Source organism: Muntiacus reevesi, chromosome 4 (assembly GCF_963930625.1).
Source record: "Muntiacus reevesi chromosome 4, mMunRee1.1, whole genome shotgun sequence".
NCBI lineage: Eukaryota > Metazoa > Chordata > Mammalia > Artiodactyla > Cervidae > Muntiacus > Muntiacus reevesi.
This window is the reverse complement of record NC_089252.1, coordinates 108,576,375-108,590,781: the sequence shown is the minus strand read 5'-3', so window position 1 is coordinate 108,590,781 and position 14,407 is coordinate 108,576,375. Positions and strand designations below refer to the sequence as shown.

The 14,407-nt window shown below is 46.4% G+C and overlaps 1 protein-coding gene across 6 annotated transcripts in view; it reads left to right on the top strand.

Annotated features, from left to right (window-relative positions):
* DAG1 (dystroglycan 1) overlaps positions 1 to 14,407 on the top strand; it is a 48,851-nt gene that overhangs the window by 28,530 nt on the left and 5,914 nt on the right. For all 6 annotated transcript variants that reach the window (XM_065933698.1, XM_065933697.1, XM_065933700.1 and 3 more), the window contains one exon: positions 4,496 to 4,897. In XM_065933698.1, the coding sequence (XP_065789770.1) occupies positions 4,613 to 4,897 (285 nt within the window). In that variant the 5' untranslated portion in view covers positions 4,496 to 4,612. The remainder of the gene's footprint in view (positions 1 to 4,495; positions 4,898 to 14,407) is intronic.

Below are 14,407 nucleotides of genomic sequence, written 5' to 3'. Positions count from 1 at the left end.
AAGTGCACAGAAGAGTGAAGATCTGGGAACAAGATTTAAAAAATAAAACCACCTCTTGTATCCTCTCCATTCATGTATTAGGTATGTGCTTGGCATACATCAGTGATTACAACGGATGCATTCCTGCCCTTGCCTTCTACAGCTTACAGTCTTGTGGGGGTGTTGATTAAGCTGCACCATTTACTGAATAGTAATTACTGTGTATAACAAAGGAAAAGGCCATTGGAGAAAGCACTATGAGACAGTAAAAGAAACTCGAAAGTTACAATTTAAGATAGTAAAAAACAGAAGACCCAGAAAATTTAAAAAATTAAGTGATAAACTGTAAAAGGGGTACAGAAGCACAGACAGTTAAGAAACTGGGAGATATTTAAAAATAAACAAAAACACAGAAAAGAGCTTCAAGAAATTCTTTTAATTTGGGGCAGTTTATAAGGGTCTCAGGAGAAGACCTCCACCCAGGGTGCAGTAAACACCAGCTGTTGGAGAGTTTGGGTGTTTCCTACCTGGCCTTTCCTGGTGGAGGACCTCCCTGGGAGTTAAGTCATGCTTGGCACTGATGCCTGTAGGACCCCAGCTTCTAAATCCATGGTTATTTGGTGTCCCCCTTGAGAAGTATGGCATTTAATACTGCTGGCCAGTCTGGTGGGCAGACATGTTTTTCATGTTGCCTTAACTTCCTTTTCCTTGATGACTAGTGAGGTTGAGCATCTTTTTGTATGTTTGTTGTTATTCAGGTTTTCTGTAAAGTACTTGTTATCTCCTCAATCCATTTTTATTGTTTTAGGGCACCTGATATATTTTGATAGGACCCCTTCAGCTACTGTACGCCCTGAAAAAGCTCTCTGCCAGGCTGTGGTTGGTCCTTTTTACTTTCTTTATGGTATCCTTTCATTGTACAGAAATTTTAAATTCTAATTCCGATTTCTTTTTTTAGGGGGCAGGTTAAAACATTTTTTTTTTTTGGAAATAATTGTAGATTCATATGCAGTTGTTAAAAATAATACTGAGAGATCCTGTATGCCCTTTACCCATACATATTTCCCCCCCTGATAACATCTTAAATAATATTACAGCATTACAAGTGGGATATTGATGTTTGTACAGTCAAAATACAGAACCTTTTCATCACCATTCAGATCCACATCTACTTCCTTCCTGTCCTAACTCCCTCTTTAACTCCTGGCAACCACTAATCTGTTCTCTAAAAAATTCTGTCACTTCAAGAACGTTACATAAATGGGGACTTCCCTGGTGATCCAGTGGTTAAGAATCTACCTTCCGATGCAGGGAACTTGGGTTTGATCCCTGGTCTGGGAAATAAGATCCCTCAGGCCATGGGGCACCTAAGCCCTTGAAATGCAGTTGCTAAGCCCACGCACCCTGGGGTCCGCTTGCCATAACTAGAGAAAAGCCTGAACACTGCAGCAAAGATCTCGAGTTCTAGTTCTGTAGGCCTCGCCACTGCTGAGCAGTGATTATAAAGTTCTAACTTACAAAGTCCTCCCCTGACACCATCCAGCGGGGAAGAAGAGGCTGCTGCTTATTACTTGGGTGGGAATATATAGAAGTCTAGGTTCCCAAGTAGTCTCCACTGATACCATGAGGCTGGAGGAAGAGGGCGGTGCATTGTTCCTGGCCAGTGGGGATGAAAGTCCCAGTGCCCTCCCCAGTGGAGATGTTAGGGCGTCTTATTACAGCCTCCTGAGGGTGGAAGTCTAGGCTCCCCACTTGGCCTTTGCCAGCATGGGTAGGAGTAGGGCCACAGTTTCTTTCTGTGGTGTTTGGCTCGAATAGAGCTGTTATTGTCTAAACGTTTTCTGTCTTGCTAGCCTACCCCCTTCCTGCTCCTTTGGCTAAAGAGAACAGACTTTTGTTGGGATGTTTTTTGCTTCATCTGTTGGCATTTCTGGGTTGCCAGCTTCTTCAGCTCCCAATTGTGGGATATATGAGTCAAAGAGAAGACGCAGGGAGCTCCCTACTTTTATCATTCCTTGAATCCTGGGGTCCCTAGCTGCTCTGCCGTCTCAACTTTTTTTAAGAGTCTCATCTTTAAAAAAGTCTCATTTATTTATATATATATAGTGTCTAGAATTTTACCTTGTATTTAGTGGGAAACTAAGGAGAAATACACCTCCTTCATATTCTTAGAAGTGAAAGTCCAATTTGTCTTTTTCTTTTAAGTTTTGTGTTTTTGGATATTTTTTAAAAGTGAATTCCTTCCTTATGCTGATATTCTACTATATTCTAAAAATTTCAGAGTTCTTTTTACATCTGTGTATCTAATCCACCTGGAGATTTTCGATGGAGAAAGGACAGAAGAACCTAACTTTTTTTCTACATAGACGGCCACTTGTCCTGGCGCCTTTGAACATCTTTGTGAGCTGGTTTTGGTTCTCCCTCTGCTTCCCTGGTGGCTCAGCTGGTAAAGAATCCGCCTGCAGTGCAGGAGACCTGGGTTTGATCCCTGGGTTGGGAAGATCCCCTGGAGAAGGGAAAGGCTACCCACTCCAGTATTCTGGCCTGGAGAATTCCATGGATTCTGTAGTCAATGAGTTTGCAAAGAGTTGGACACAACTGAACAACTTCCACTTTCACTGGTTCCGCAGTCCACTGTCTCCTCTGCCCCACCTGATAGAGTAGCTTTGTGATAAGTCTTAGTTTGGTAGGATAGGACTTCCAACCCTCAGGATTGTTAAACTTTCTTGGCTTTTGTCTCATGAATTTTAGTTCAAAAAATAAGAACAGGAATAGCAAAATCAACATTGAAAAAATCCTTTTGGCTTTGGCTTGGACTTACACTGACTTTAGAGTATGCTGGCTGTTTCAGTGACCTTGTTTTCTTCAGCGTTTTTATTTACTTTTCATTACCCACGTCAGAAAGTATCACGTGGCCCCGAGACAGCTTGGCTCAGGGCAGGGTTTCTTCCTTTTTCAGAATGGGAAATTGCTTGTGATGGTTGTGAACATCTGTGGGCACCCAGAAAGCCCCACAGTGAGGTCATGAGCTGCTTGAAGCTGGTATGGCAGACAGGAGACAGTGTGTAGGGTTTTAGGCACTATTGGGGGTGGGGGTAAGAGAGTTCAAGTCAATTTTGTTCAGTAGCACTGAGTGCAAATATAGGCAGTATTGGGGGTGTAAGAATTGGGCAGTTGGCCACACTCCTCTGTGCAAATACTTGGTATTTCAGTTTTTCCAAAAGTATATGTGGTATTTGCCATATTGTCTTATCTCTGTATACCTGCACATGTTTTTTTCCCCAGTGGACCATTTCAAAATGAGTTGCAGAGATTTTTAACACTTCATCTCTAAATACTTCAGAATTGAGGATGACGTTGTCAAGCCACACTGCCATCATTTCACCTAAGAAAATTAACAATAAATTTAATCTCCAGCCCACATACAGAATTGGTCAGTTATCCCTTTGGAAGCTGGTCTTGTGTGTGTTTCTTTCTTTTTTTTTTTTTAAAGTAACTCCAAAAAAAAAAAAAAAGTAACTCCAACACAAATGAACCTATCTGTGAACCAGAAATAGAATCAGGGACACAGAAGATGTGGTGGTTACCAGGCTGGTGGCGGGTGGCAGAGGGTTGGATTGGGAGTTTGGAATTAGCGCATGCAAACTGGTATGTATAGAATGGATAAACAAGGCCCTCCTGAATAGCACAGGGAATGGTATTCAGTATCTTGTGGTAAACCATAATGGAGAAGAATATGAAAAAGAATGTACATACACGTATAACGGAGCCACTTTGCTGTGCAACAGTAATTAACATTGTAATTTAACTGTACTTCAATAAAAAATAAAAGCAAAGTCAGTCCAGGATCCAGTCAAGATGTACACACTGCATCTGGTTGCAGTCTTTAAATCTAGAATAGTCCCCTTATAATTAGAGGTGTCAGCATTTGGAAAGACCAGGTCAGTTATCTTGTAGAAGGTCCTGTCATACCTTCCAGATTTGTCTGATTGTGTCTTCATGGCCCGTGTTTCCTATAAATTGGAAGTTAGGTATAGAGCAGCACTGCCCAACAAAAATATAATGATGTGATCCCCTGTGTCATTTAATATTTTCTGGTGGCCATATGGAAAAAAATAAAAATAAGCAGGTGGAGTTAATTTTAATCATGTATTTAATATTTTTATTATGTACTATTTATTAATAGTTATTTAACTATATTAGATGTTTTTATATCCAAAATATTTCAATGTGTAATCAATATTTTTAGGGTATTAATGAGATGTTTTACATTCCTTTTTTATACTTAGTTTTCAGAATCTGCTGTGTGTTTTATACTCAATGGACCAGCCACGTTTCCAGTGTTCAGGAGCCACGTGTAGCTGGTGGCTCTCACCCTGGGCCATACGGGGGGAGACTTAATCCAACTCAGGGTAGATATTTTGGGCAGGAACACTTAGAGGGTATTAACTGCCTGTGCTCAACTTGGAAACCATGGAAGTTGCTGAAGTCTGAGTCTCGTCCTCTTCTTTTTCAGGCTCTGGGTGCTCTGGGATGGAGCAGGCGTGCAGAGGGTGAGGACCCAGTTCTGGGATCACATCGCTTATTTCCCTTCTTGGAGAGACTCACCTGCCTGAACAGACTCGAGCCGGGGATGAGGATGTCTGTGGGCCCGGCGCTGTTGCTTCCCCTCTGGGGGAGGACCTTTCTCCTTCTGTTGTCCGTGGCCGTGACTCAGTCCCACTGGCCCAGTGAACCTTCGGAGGCCGTCAGGGACTGGGAGAACCAGCTCGAAGCGTCCATGCACTCAGTACTCTCAGACCTCCACGAGGCTGTTCCCACGGTGGTTGGCATTCCTGATGGCACGGCTGTCGTTGGACGCTCATTTCGAGTGACCATTCCAACAGATTTAATTGCCTCCAATGGAGAAGTCATCAAGGTGAGACTGGATAGAAGCTGTAACTGAGGAAGAATTCTCATCTTGCAGTTTAGTTTTGATTCTAGTGTTAGTTTTAGGTTATTTTAGTTGGTTTAGTTTTTCAATTTTCTGGCATTTCTGAGCGCAGTTCTTTCAGGCCCTGTTAAGTGTTCCTTCCTTAAGAGAGGGACAGCTGCTGACATTCACTAGAGGGTCCCCATGTTCCTCAGAGTAGCATCCAAAACCTTTATTCTTACTCCCGTTTTGAGAGTGTTACTATTAAAAAGCTTTTACATCTGTTCTCTGGAAGATTTTTTTGGTCATCAAGTTAGGGATTTGGTGGAAGGGCTTGTGTATAAGGAAGCAGTCTCCTTTCATTAACCATGGGATTAAACTCAAGAAATATGGAACTTTTAAATGCTTTGAAAATATTTTTTTAAATATAAGGTATAAGTAAATATCAAAGAGTTTTGCTGTGCTTGGGTGTTCTATGTTTACTAATATATTCGGTTCCTTAAGACCCAAAATTAGTACATAAATTTCAGCCTCGCCTCATCTCCTTTGTTCTCAAGCAACCCAGAGAACAAGGAAACCTGAGATCTATGTAACAGAAGAGTGATGGCCAGTGAAGGATGGAAATTTGGTGCAACAGGAAGCTTCTGTGTGAAGAAGGACCATCCCTTTAGGGTTATGGAATTTCCCCTAGCTCCTGAGTGAGTTTGCAAGTTGGCTGGGTGGGTGGGTGGGGTATACCCCTCAGGCTATGAGCATCTCCTAGAGCAGAGGTCAGCACACTTACTTTTTAAAAAGTCAGATAGTAGGTATTTTTTTGGCTTTGCTGGCTGTACGGTTTCTGTTGCAACTCCTCAACTTGGCCAGTGCAGTATGAAAGTAGTCACAGACACTGCACATGAATGCTCGTAGCTCTGTTCCAGTAAAACTGTACTTTTAAAAACTTTACTGAAATTGAAGTTATGCTTTCATATAATTTTCACATGTCAAGTAATGCTGTATCTTCTTTTGATCCCCCCCAGCAATTGTTTAAAAATGGCAAAAAATATGTCAAGCTCATGGGTTGTGCAAAAACAGATGGCAGCCCAGATTTGACTCATGGCCATAGTTTTCTGACCCTTGCCCTATAGCATACTTTCCTCAGAGACATGACTTGAATATGAATTAGAAATATTCCAAGATCTGTACTTCGTTATGGTAGTTTTTATATCGGTTTTGTACTTAGACTTCTACTTACACATAGTGTTCTGGAGATTTATTGGTATATTTAAAGCATCAAAAACAGTGGTTTGAAACAGCCGATTTGTTTTGCTCACAATTTCGTGGCCAAGAATTCAGGGCTTTAGATCTCATCTGGGGATCTCATCTCTGCCACACTAGTTGGAGTGGCTCGCCTGGGCCTGGAGGATCCATTTCCAGCATGGTTCACTCATAGCTGGCAAGGTGGTGCTGCCTGTTGACGAGGAGTTTAGCTGGGGCTGCCCATCAGAGTCTTCGTTTTCTCCCCATGTAGACCTTTCCACAGTGCTTGGATTTCCTCACAGGGACAGTAGCTGGGTTGTACCTGTGTACAGGTATTCCTTGGAAGACGGAGTATTCCAAGATATAGGAAGTGAAAGCTGCCCATCTTTTAAGGCCTGGGCTTGGAACTTCCTTTGTACTCCGTTGGTCAAAGCAGAGTGGGGCTCTGATGAGTCTTCACCAGCTCGCCCCTCTCTGACCCACAAACCCCGGGCATCTAGATTAGAAATGGTCACAAGTTCCATACCACTCTTTCCACTGAGAAGTGTGCCTCTGCCCCTTGAATCTGGGCAGGTTCACTCCTCACCTGGCCCTCCTTGTGCTCTCTTCCTTTCCCTTTTGGCCGCCTCTCTTTAGGTCACAGCTTGCTCCTAGGGTGGCCTCGTGTTCTCAGAGGTAGACATACTTCTGAAGATCCTAGCTCACTTCCATCTAGCTCCTTCTAGCTTGTTGAGTCTCTGCAAAAGATTTCCATGTAATCTTCATAATAGCCCAGTAAGCCAGATTCTAGTCTCACTATTAGATGAAGAATGGCATTTTTGGAAATACATCTCTTACCCAGCATCACATTTCATCTTCAGAATATCCAAACCCTGTAGTGATCGATTACCCTTGTTTTGTTGGCCACTGGAATGTTGTACATGGATTAGTCTTGACCAGAGTTGCCTTGAGTTGATACAGTGAGCTGGCTATTTGCTGTAGCTGGCAGAGAGAGGTTTAACAGGCTTACTCACCAGGGGAGCAAAGAGATTTTATTAGGAAAACAGGATTTTATCTGAGCGTATTTATCTGTGGAAAGCAGACCATTTAGTAGCTGATTAACCTGTAGAAAAACAGATGAAAGTGTGTGACTCTTCGTCCCAAACAGTCTTAACATCAGGGTTGTGTGGGGTGGGAATCAGATCAGAAAGTCTGACTTCAGGGAGTTCCTTGGTGGTCCAGTGGTTAAGACTTCACCTTCCAATGCAGGGGGTGTGGATTCGATCCCTGGTTGGTTAGCTAAGTTCCCACATGCCTTGCCGCCAGAAAACCAAAACAGAAAACAGAAGCAATATTATAACAAATTCAATGAAGACTTTAAAAGTGGTCTAAAAAAAATCTTAAAAAAACTCAGAAAGCTTGACTTCATTCTTGGAGTTTTGGTTTCCCCATGTGTAAAACAGGATTGAAAAGTCTTTACAGTAAGGGAGTTTTTTTCATACTGTTAAAATAACAATGTATAAATCTATAGGAAAGGGAGGAAAAAAAAAAACTCTGGTGGTTCCTACCAATAACATACTTGTACATCATTTTCTGCATTCATCAACAAGTATCCATGTCACATAGGCACACAGACATTTTAGACAGACCTGAAATCATACTTTTTAACCTTTTATTCATTCACTGTACTTTTGAGTTTTTCTCCTTTGTCATTTAAGTATTCTTTGGGAGTGTAACTTTTAATGGTTGCCCGATATTCTTGGGTATGTGAGGAACATTTCAGATCTTGGTCCCAAGGAGCCTTGTTGGGGTGACCTCCAAGTCATGTCCATCAACATGACTATCAGCCAAAGTAGCACTCGCTCACCTCTTCCCAGGCGCCCTGCCTCCGTTCTTAACCCCTCAGTCTGTTCTCCATACGGAGGCAAGAGCCATCTTTGTAAAGCTAGAATCTGCTCAGAACAGGCCTCCCCACCCCCCTGCACTTAGGAGGGTGTTTGATCTGGCTTCTGGCCTCCCCTCTCCCCTTGCCTTGTGCGTGCCATGTCTCAGCACAGCGGCCCCTTTCTGCCCCACAGATACGCCAAGCTCAGGACCCACCGCAGGCCGCTGGCTCTTTTTCTGTTCTGTCAGCATGGGTACAGCCGCCTCTTTCAGGCTCAGTTTCAGCATTGGAGCCCTTTTCCTCCACCCCAACGCAGGCAGATTTGTCAGGTCCTATGGGGAGAGGTCCCACAGAAGCCAGCTTTGCCTTCGCTGAGCAGATCCAAAGCTGTTCCAAGTAGGCCATAGTGTAAGGGACCCTCCTGACTTCCCTCAGGATTGGCGCCGGCTCCCTAAGGGCGCCTGTCCTCTGACTTGAGTGAGTGTACGAATGGCTGAGGGCTTCCCAGGTGGCGCTAGTGGTAAAGAACCTGCCTGCCAAATGCAGGAGACATGAGACATGGGTTCAGACCCTGGGTCGGGAAGATCCATCGGAGGAGGGCATGGCAACCCACTCCAGTATTCTGGCCTGGAGAATTCCATGGATAGAGGACCCTGGCAGGCTAGAATCCGTGGGGTTGCAGAGAGTCGGACACGACCGAAGTGACTGAGCATGCACGCAAGCAGGACTGGCTGAGGAAGGTGATTATATGGCAAGACCTTGGCGATCAGAAGTCTTTGCGTCTCAGAGAACGATTGGGCTGCCCCTCTGCGGCCCCCCTCAGATGTCTCATTTTGGTAGTGCCCTCGAGGATGGCTTTTCATTGCTGCTTCCCTTCAGCCTCCTTGTCTGGAGACAATGTGGAATTTCTCCCAGCCCAAGATGTCGGCAGACTGGGAGCAGCCCTTCCTGGGACTGTGCTCTCAGCTGCTGGCATCGGCCCCCAATTGTTACCCGCAGAACAATGGCCACTCTTTTTGGCCAGGAAGGGGAGCTCATGAAAGGAGCATTTCTTTGGATGCTTGAGAGCTTTGCGGCCACCCCGCCTGCGTGAGATGAACTGCAGTTTCTTCCTGCCTCAAGTGGGTGTTCCCTGGCTCTGAATGGCTCCCTTGTGAACAGGGCACACCGGGAAATGCGGGTTGGCGAAGGAAGGCATCCTTGGGGGTGGGTCGTCAGAATGGCATTTGCCCAGACACATCAGCTCAAATACTTACTGAATATATAGGCTTCTATGTTTTAGGGGGAAAAAAAATTACTGACGATGACGGAAAGAACACGACAGAGTGAAATGGTTGATCTCAGGGCTTGGGATTGACAGGCTGATTCTGAGAATTTTACTAGTGGCTATAGTTATGCTCAGCTGTCCCTTACTTTGGGAGGAAAATGATGAATTTTTGTGTTTTTTTTTTTTTTCAGATGAGAACAGTTAATATCAGGTAAAATGCTTTGTAGTTCAGACCAGAGGGTCACCGATTAGGCTGGACAAGTTGTGTTCAACATGTGATCCCGTGGCCTTGGCCTTTGTGGCATTGGACGTGTTCTGGTGTGAGCTTTGAATGTCATGCAACAGGACCAATGATCATGTTTCAGCAAAGCAAAGTGTGTCCACCCTGGTTCCTTCCCCTATGTGGGGGCAAAGCCTTGGCCCTTTGACCTCCAGTCAGAGGCTCTTCCTGTTGACATGTGCCATCTCCCCACAGCCTAGCCATGTGACTGCCCATGTGCATCATTTGCAGAAGTTGAGCTTGGCCGCAGAGCAGATTTGTCTTTTTGTCGTAGTCCACAGCCAGATACAGGCTCACCCTGAATCTGAGTCAGTGCCATGGCGGGGGCGGGGGCCCAGAAACTGGAAGCTGAGTCCATCAGAAGGACTGTTTCCTTCACCCCGAGCAGCACAGGAGCCCACCGCACAGTCGCTTCATGTGCCAGTACCTTCAGGGTGTTGCCTGTGGTTCCCAGCCACAGACAGGTGGTCTGTAGCTTTTCTGAGGGGAGAAGGGCTGAAGGGTCCAGGAACCAGTGAGCAGGTCTGAGGGAAGGCAGGGGCTTAGCCAGGCAGGCTGCTCAGAGGCCCAAGCAGTGTGGTGTCACAGGGCAGCAGTTTGTGCCTCTGTGAAATGGGCCCCTGAGAACACCCTCTGCTGGAACATCGGTTAGGTATTCAGGGAAGGGCCCAGGCCAGTCCCCTGGGACTGTCCTGGCTCAAGGTGTTGGTTGGAAGGTGCCAGAGGACCCTGCAAAATGTTTGTAGTGTCAGGGACTTCTCACCGAATGAGGAGAAGTTTCTTGATTATACTTAATTCTTAAGATCCCTCTCTGCTGGCTGTCATCAGCCCCTCCAAGTGACATGAGTATGGAAGTGCTCATCCATCTTTCTGGAGTCTCTGCTTGTCGTTTATAAGTCCTGTAATACCTGGATGGATAAGATACCACTTAGTGGGTTCTGAATGATAAAACTTAGGTTTTCTTGGTTTTAGGAGGCAGTGATCATAAGAATTAATTAGGCCCTGGTGAGAGTCCAACTCCTCAGTTTTGTCTTTCAGTTCTGCCTAGCTCTGCATCCCAGACTGTGGGCAGACACCTGCTCTTTGATGAAGGGTGAAGTAATAGAAGCTCCTCTGCCCATTTGTTCTTCTAGGTGTGGAAGGATACTGACTTGGGGTGAGAGACTCCACGTATGTCGCATGGTGTTTAACACAGGTCTTTTTTCATACTGCGTGCTTGGCAGGCTTACTGTGTAAGAGAAAGCACCAGATAAGCAATTGGAGAGAATGTCTGAGAACTGAACAGGAAGTCAGTTACTAGTCATTTGCTAGTATAGGCTGAGGCATGACCAAAACCTTCCCATTTGGTAGTTCTCCAGTCCTTGGTCATGGTGATTAACTGCGGGCATCACAGGGCAGGTAGTCTTTAGAACTCCTTGTGGGCCTGCTCAGGTTTTGTGATTTTGACTCAGTGATTTGATTCCAATGTTTTTGATCAAGACCTATAAAACTGGGTGTATCGCTGTTCAAAATCTTGTTTTCCTCTGTGCCGAGCTTACCTTACATCTCAGAAGCATGGTCTCTCTGAGGGTTGCTGACACTGACAAGTTTTCTGGCTCTTTCTGGGTGACCTGTGATCTGGAGCCTGTGATGTCAAGTCAGGCTTCCTCCTGCAGTTTCTGCCTCCTGTTCCCATTGCCTGAGGTCTCCTTTCCAAGGTGGCTGCTTTAGAAAGTCAGCAGGCCTTGCATTCCACAACTCTCAGGCTGTGCTGGTATTTAGTAGGGTGGGGGGAGAGGGCTGGGTGACTCGAAACCCTGGGGGAGTTCCATGTCCAGGACAGCCTGTCACCCTAAATGCAGGTCCTGCTGCTGTGAGCACTTCACACGCAGCTCTGATTCCTGCTTCTTGCCTGCCTAGGAACGGCAGAGCCTAGCAGCTCTCAGGGGTTAGTCGTGACTGGCTACAGTACAGTGAGCACAGAAATTTCTGTGCCCGTAAACGAAGGATTCCGAGGATAGTCAGAATCTCATGTGCAAATGGGCCGGGATCAGTCGCACCTGTTTTAGACTTGGAGGAAGGAGTGCTGGCTGTGGGCTGTCACTGACAGTGGGTTCTCCCCACCCCCATGCCCCCTCGATGTTTTCATCCACTCTTAGCAAACAGGTCTTAACAGGTAAGCAAGTCCCTGAGGGTCCCCAGCCTTGGCCTGCTTCCCTTAGAGGGCCCTGACTTCCTCTTCCTATGGCCTCTCCGCTCTCCTTTGATGCTTTGAGTTTCTGCTTTGGGCTATGAACAGGAAGACAAGGCCTCAGTGTCTGCTGGGTCTGAGGCCAGTTGGGCAGGACGATAGGGGAGTGGAGCCTGGACACGCCCTGGACCCATTCCTGTGGCTGTGAGCCTCACAATGTGTGCTGTGTCCTCCCTCAGCCCAGAGGGGTGGGCAGGGAACCGGCACTGGCAGAGTCCAGCGTGTGCCTGGCCCTGTGATCATACAAGGTTGGCATCTTCCCCCTGTTTTTAGATATGAGAAAACTGAGGCTGGATGAAGCCTCAGACTATCTGGAGCTGGGAGTCAGCCAAGAGCTCCTGAAGATGGGGCTTCCCCTTGGGTAGGGTGTTATTATAGAGATGAGTCCTGGCTTGTCACGGGCGCTGTGTCTCTGAGAAGGAACTTTCATATCCTGCTCCACCCTCAGGCCCTAAGAGGAAAAGTGGTCTGGAACTGGGAAGTTTTGAAAGCTGGGGAGGATGTCTGGAGTTCCCGTGGACTCGGAGGGGGTCTCCTGCTTTGTCAAGGTAGAGCAGGTGTTGCATCTCAGAGCGTTTCCTCGACTGAGGGCCCTTGAGAGGGAGGGGCAGCTGGTGGAATCCTTGGGGATGTGGACACTGCCAGGCCATCAGGTATGTTCAGACTTCCCAGTTCAGGGACTTTCCCTAAAATGGCCTTGAAAATGCAGAGGTGCCAGCTTACCTGTGTCTTGGCTAGGTTTCTTGTGGAACTTGGATTTGTTTTGCTTCCTGTGGCAAATGAATCAGTGCCAGCCAGAGTGCGGCCTGGATCTGATGTTTGCAGCACCAAGACGCTCAGAGATGCATGGACTTCAGTCTGTGCATGTTAGTACCTCTCCTTCCTGTTGGAGAAGGACCCACGACACTGGGGATTGTTTGCCTTAGGGCTGTAGATCCGGGGAGAACACCTGCCCTCTGGTCAGGGCTCCGGGACTCTGAGGAGCGAGAATTTGCAGAAGGGAAGGCAGGTGCAGGTTGGAGTGACTTGGCTCTGTTTTTCTGACTTGGCTTACGCCACGTATCTATAAAGCTGAGGGTAGATCATAGTGAAAGAATTCATTTCCATAACCAAAATAAAGCTACACAGTCTGCTCTTCCATCTCCTGGTTTGAGATTGAGCATTATAACTTGCTTTTTGGTAAAACCTGGGGTTTTCTTTCATGTTTGTTATTTATGTTAATACATTATTAACATGTTAAAATGTTACTTGGCATAGTCTAAAGAAGACTGGCCGTGTGGGGAGTCTTGGCCAACCTGGGTTTATTCCCTGGAAATGTCTGACAGCAGAACTGTGGCTCTTGGGGTCAGCAGAACGAGAAGCGAGCAGGCAGGGTGGCTTGAGGAGGTGGGTGCCCTTCTCTGTCATAGACTGCTCTTACATAACCGAGACGGACTTGAAGAAGCACTGGGACTGCTCACTCATCTGTGCTGCTGGGACACGCAGGGCTGGGGGCAGGCCTAACTGCCCGACCACTGAGGCTAGCCGCCTGGCAGCCACCTGGAGCCTCTCCTGGTCTCTCTTGCCCCTGTTCCATCTTCTCTACAGGTGGCTCCTGCTTGGCTGACTTCACCCAGAGCTCCATCTGGCCTTCCCTTTCTCCTTTTTCTGTCTTGCAGGTGTGCTGTCATCCCAGTGGTGATCATCGGGATGGAGTGGGATTAGGAGAAATGGCCGTGGGTAGTCGGAGAGCTGGGTCTACACCCTGGCTCAGCCACTGTCTTCCTCTCAGCACCGCAGTCCCTCCCGCACCCCTGGGAAACATCTCATGGTCCCCTGACTACTCCATTTGGCCTTACACCTTTGCTTCACATTTTTCGCAGATCTGGATCATTCAGCCTTTGCTTTACATGTTTATATGTGGATGTGGCAGTTTTTGTATTTAGCATATATGAACTGAAAAAATTTAAAGCATAGGTTTTTAAGTCCAAGCAGTTGTAATAAGTATTTTTGTAGCTAAAAAGATCATAAGGGAAGAATATATTTAGTATTTTCCATGGATTTGAAGACACCTGTGTTTACAGTAAAATAACTATACAGTTATATAGTATGTATTTTACTGTATATAACTGTATACAGTAAAATATATTTCTGATATTGACTGCGTTTGCAGTGCATGGTGAGTGATGAGATGGGTAATCCTTGATGGGTACAGTAATTAGATGGAATGTGTTCACAGACGCTCAGTGAACTCCATGGTTCAGAGAGCAATCAGTAAAGGGCAGCTCCTAATAATGTTACATGTCTTCTCATGGTTTGTTTGCTGAAGGTGGGAAATCTGTTTATAAGCGGGGTAAACTTCGGGTCTCTGATGAGGCTGATGGAATGGCGTGCCACGTGGACGTCCACCTGGGGCCCGGCTGGGAAGAGTAGGTACAAGTTCAGGGTCTCTTCCCCAGTCATGTAGCCACCTGGCTAATTAGGAGGAGGAAGCCTCAGGAACAAGGGCCCCTGGGGAACCCAGCAGGCATAGCTCTGGCCTTCCTGCCACAGGGAGGGAAGCCTGCCAAGGTGTCCCTCTCCTGAGAAGCAGTGACCACGAAGGACCGTCCCTGGGTTGAGGCTGGCAGTGAGACATACCGTCTGTTGGCCAGCGT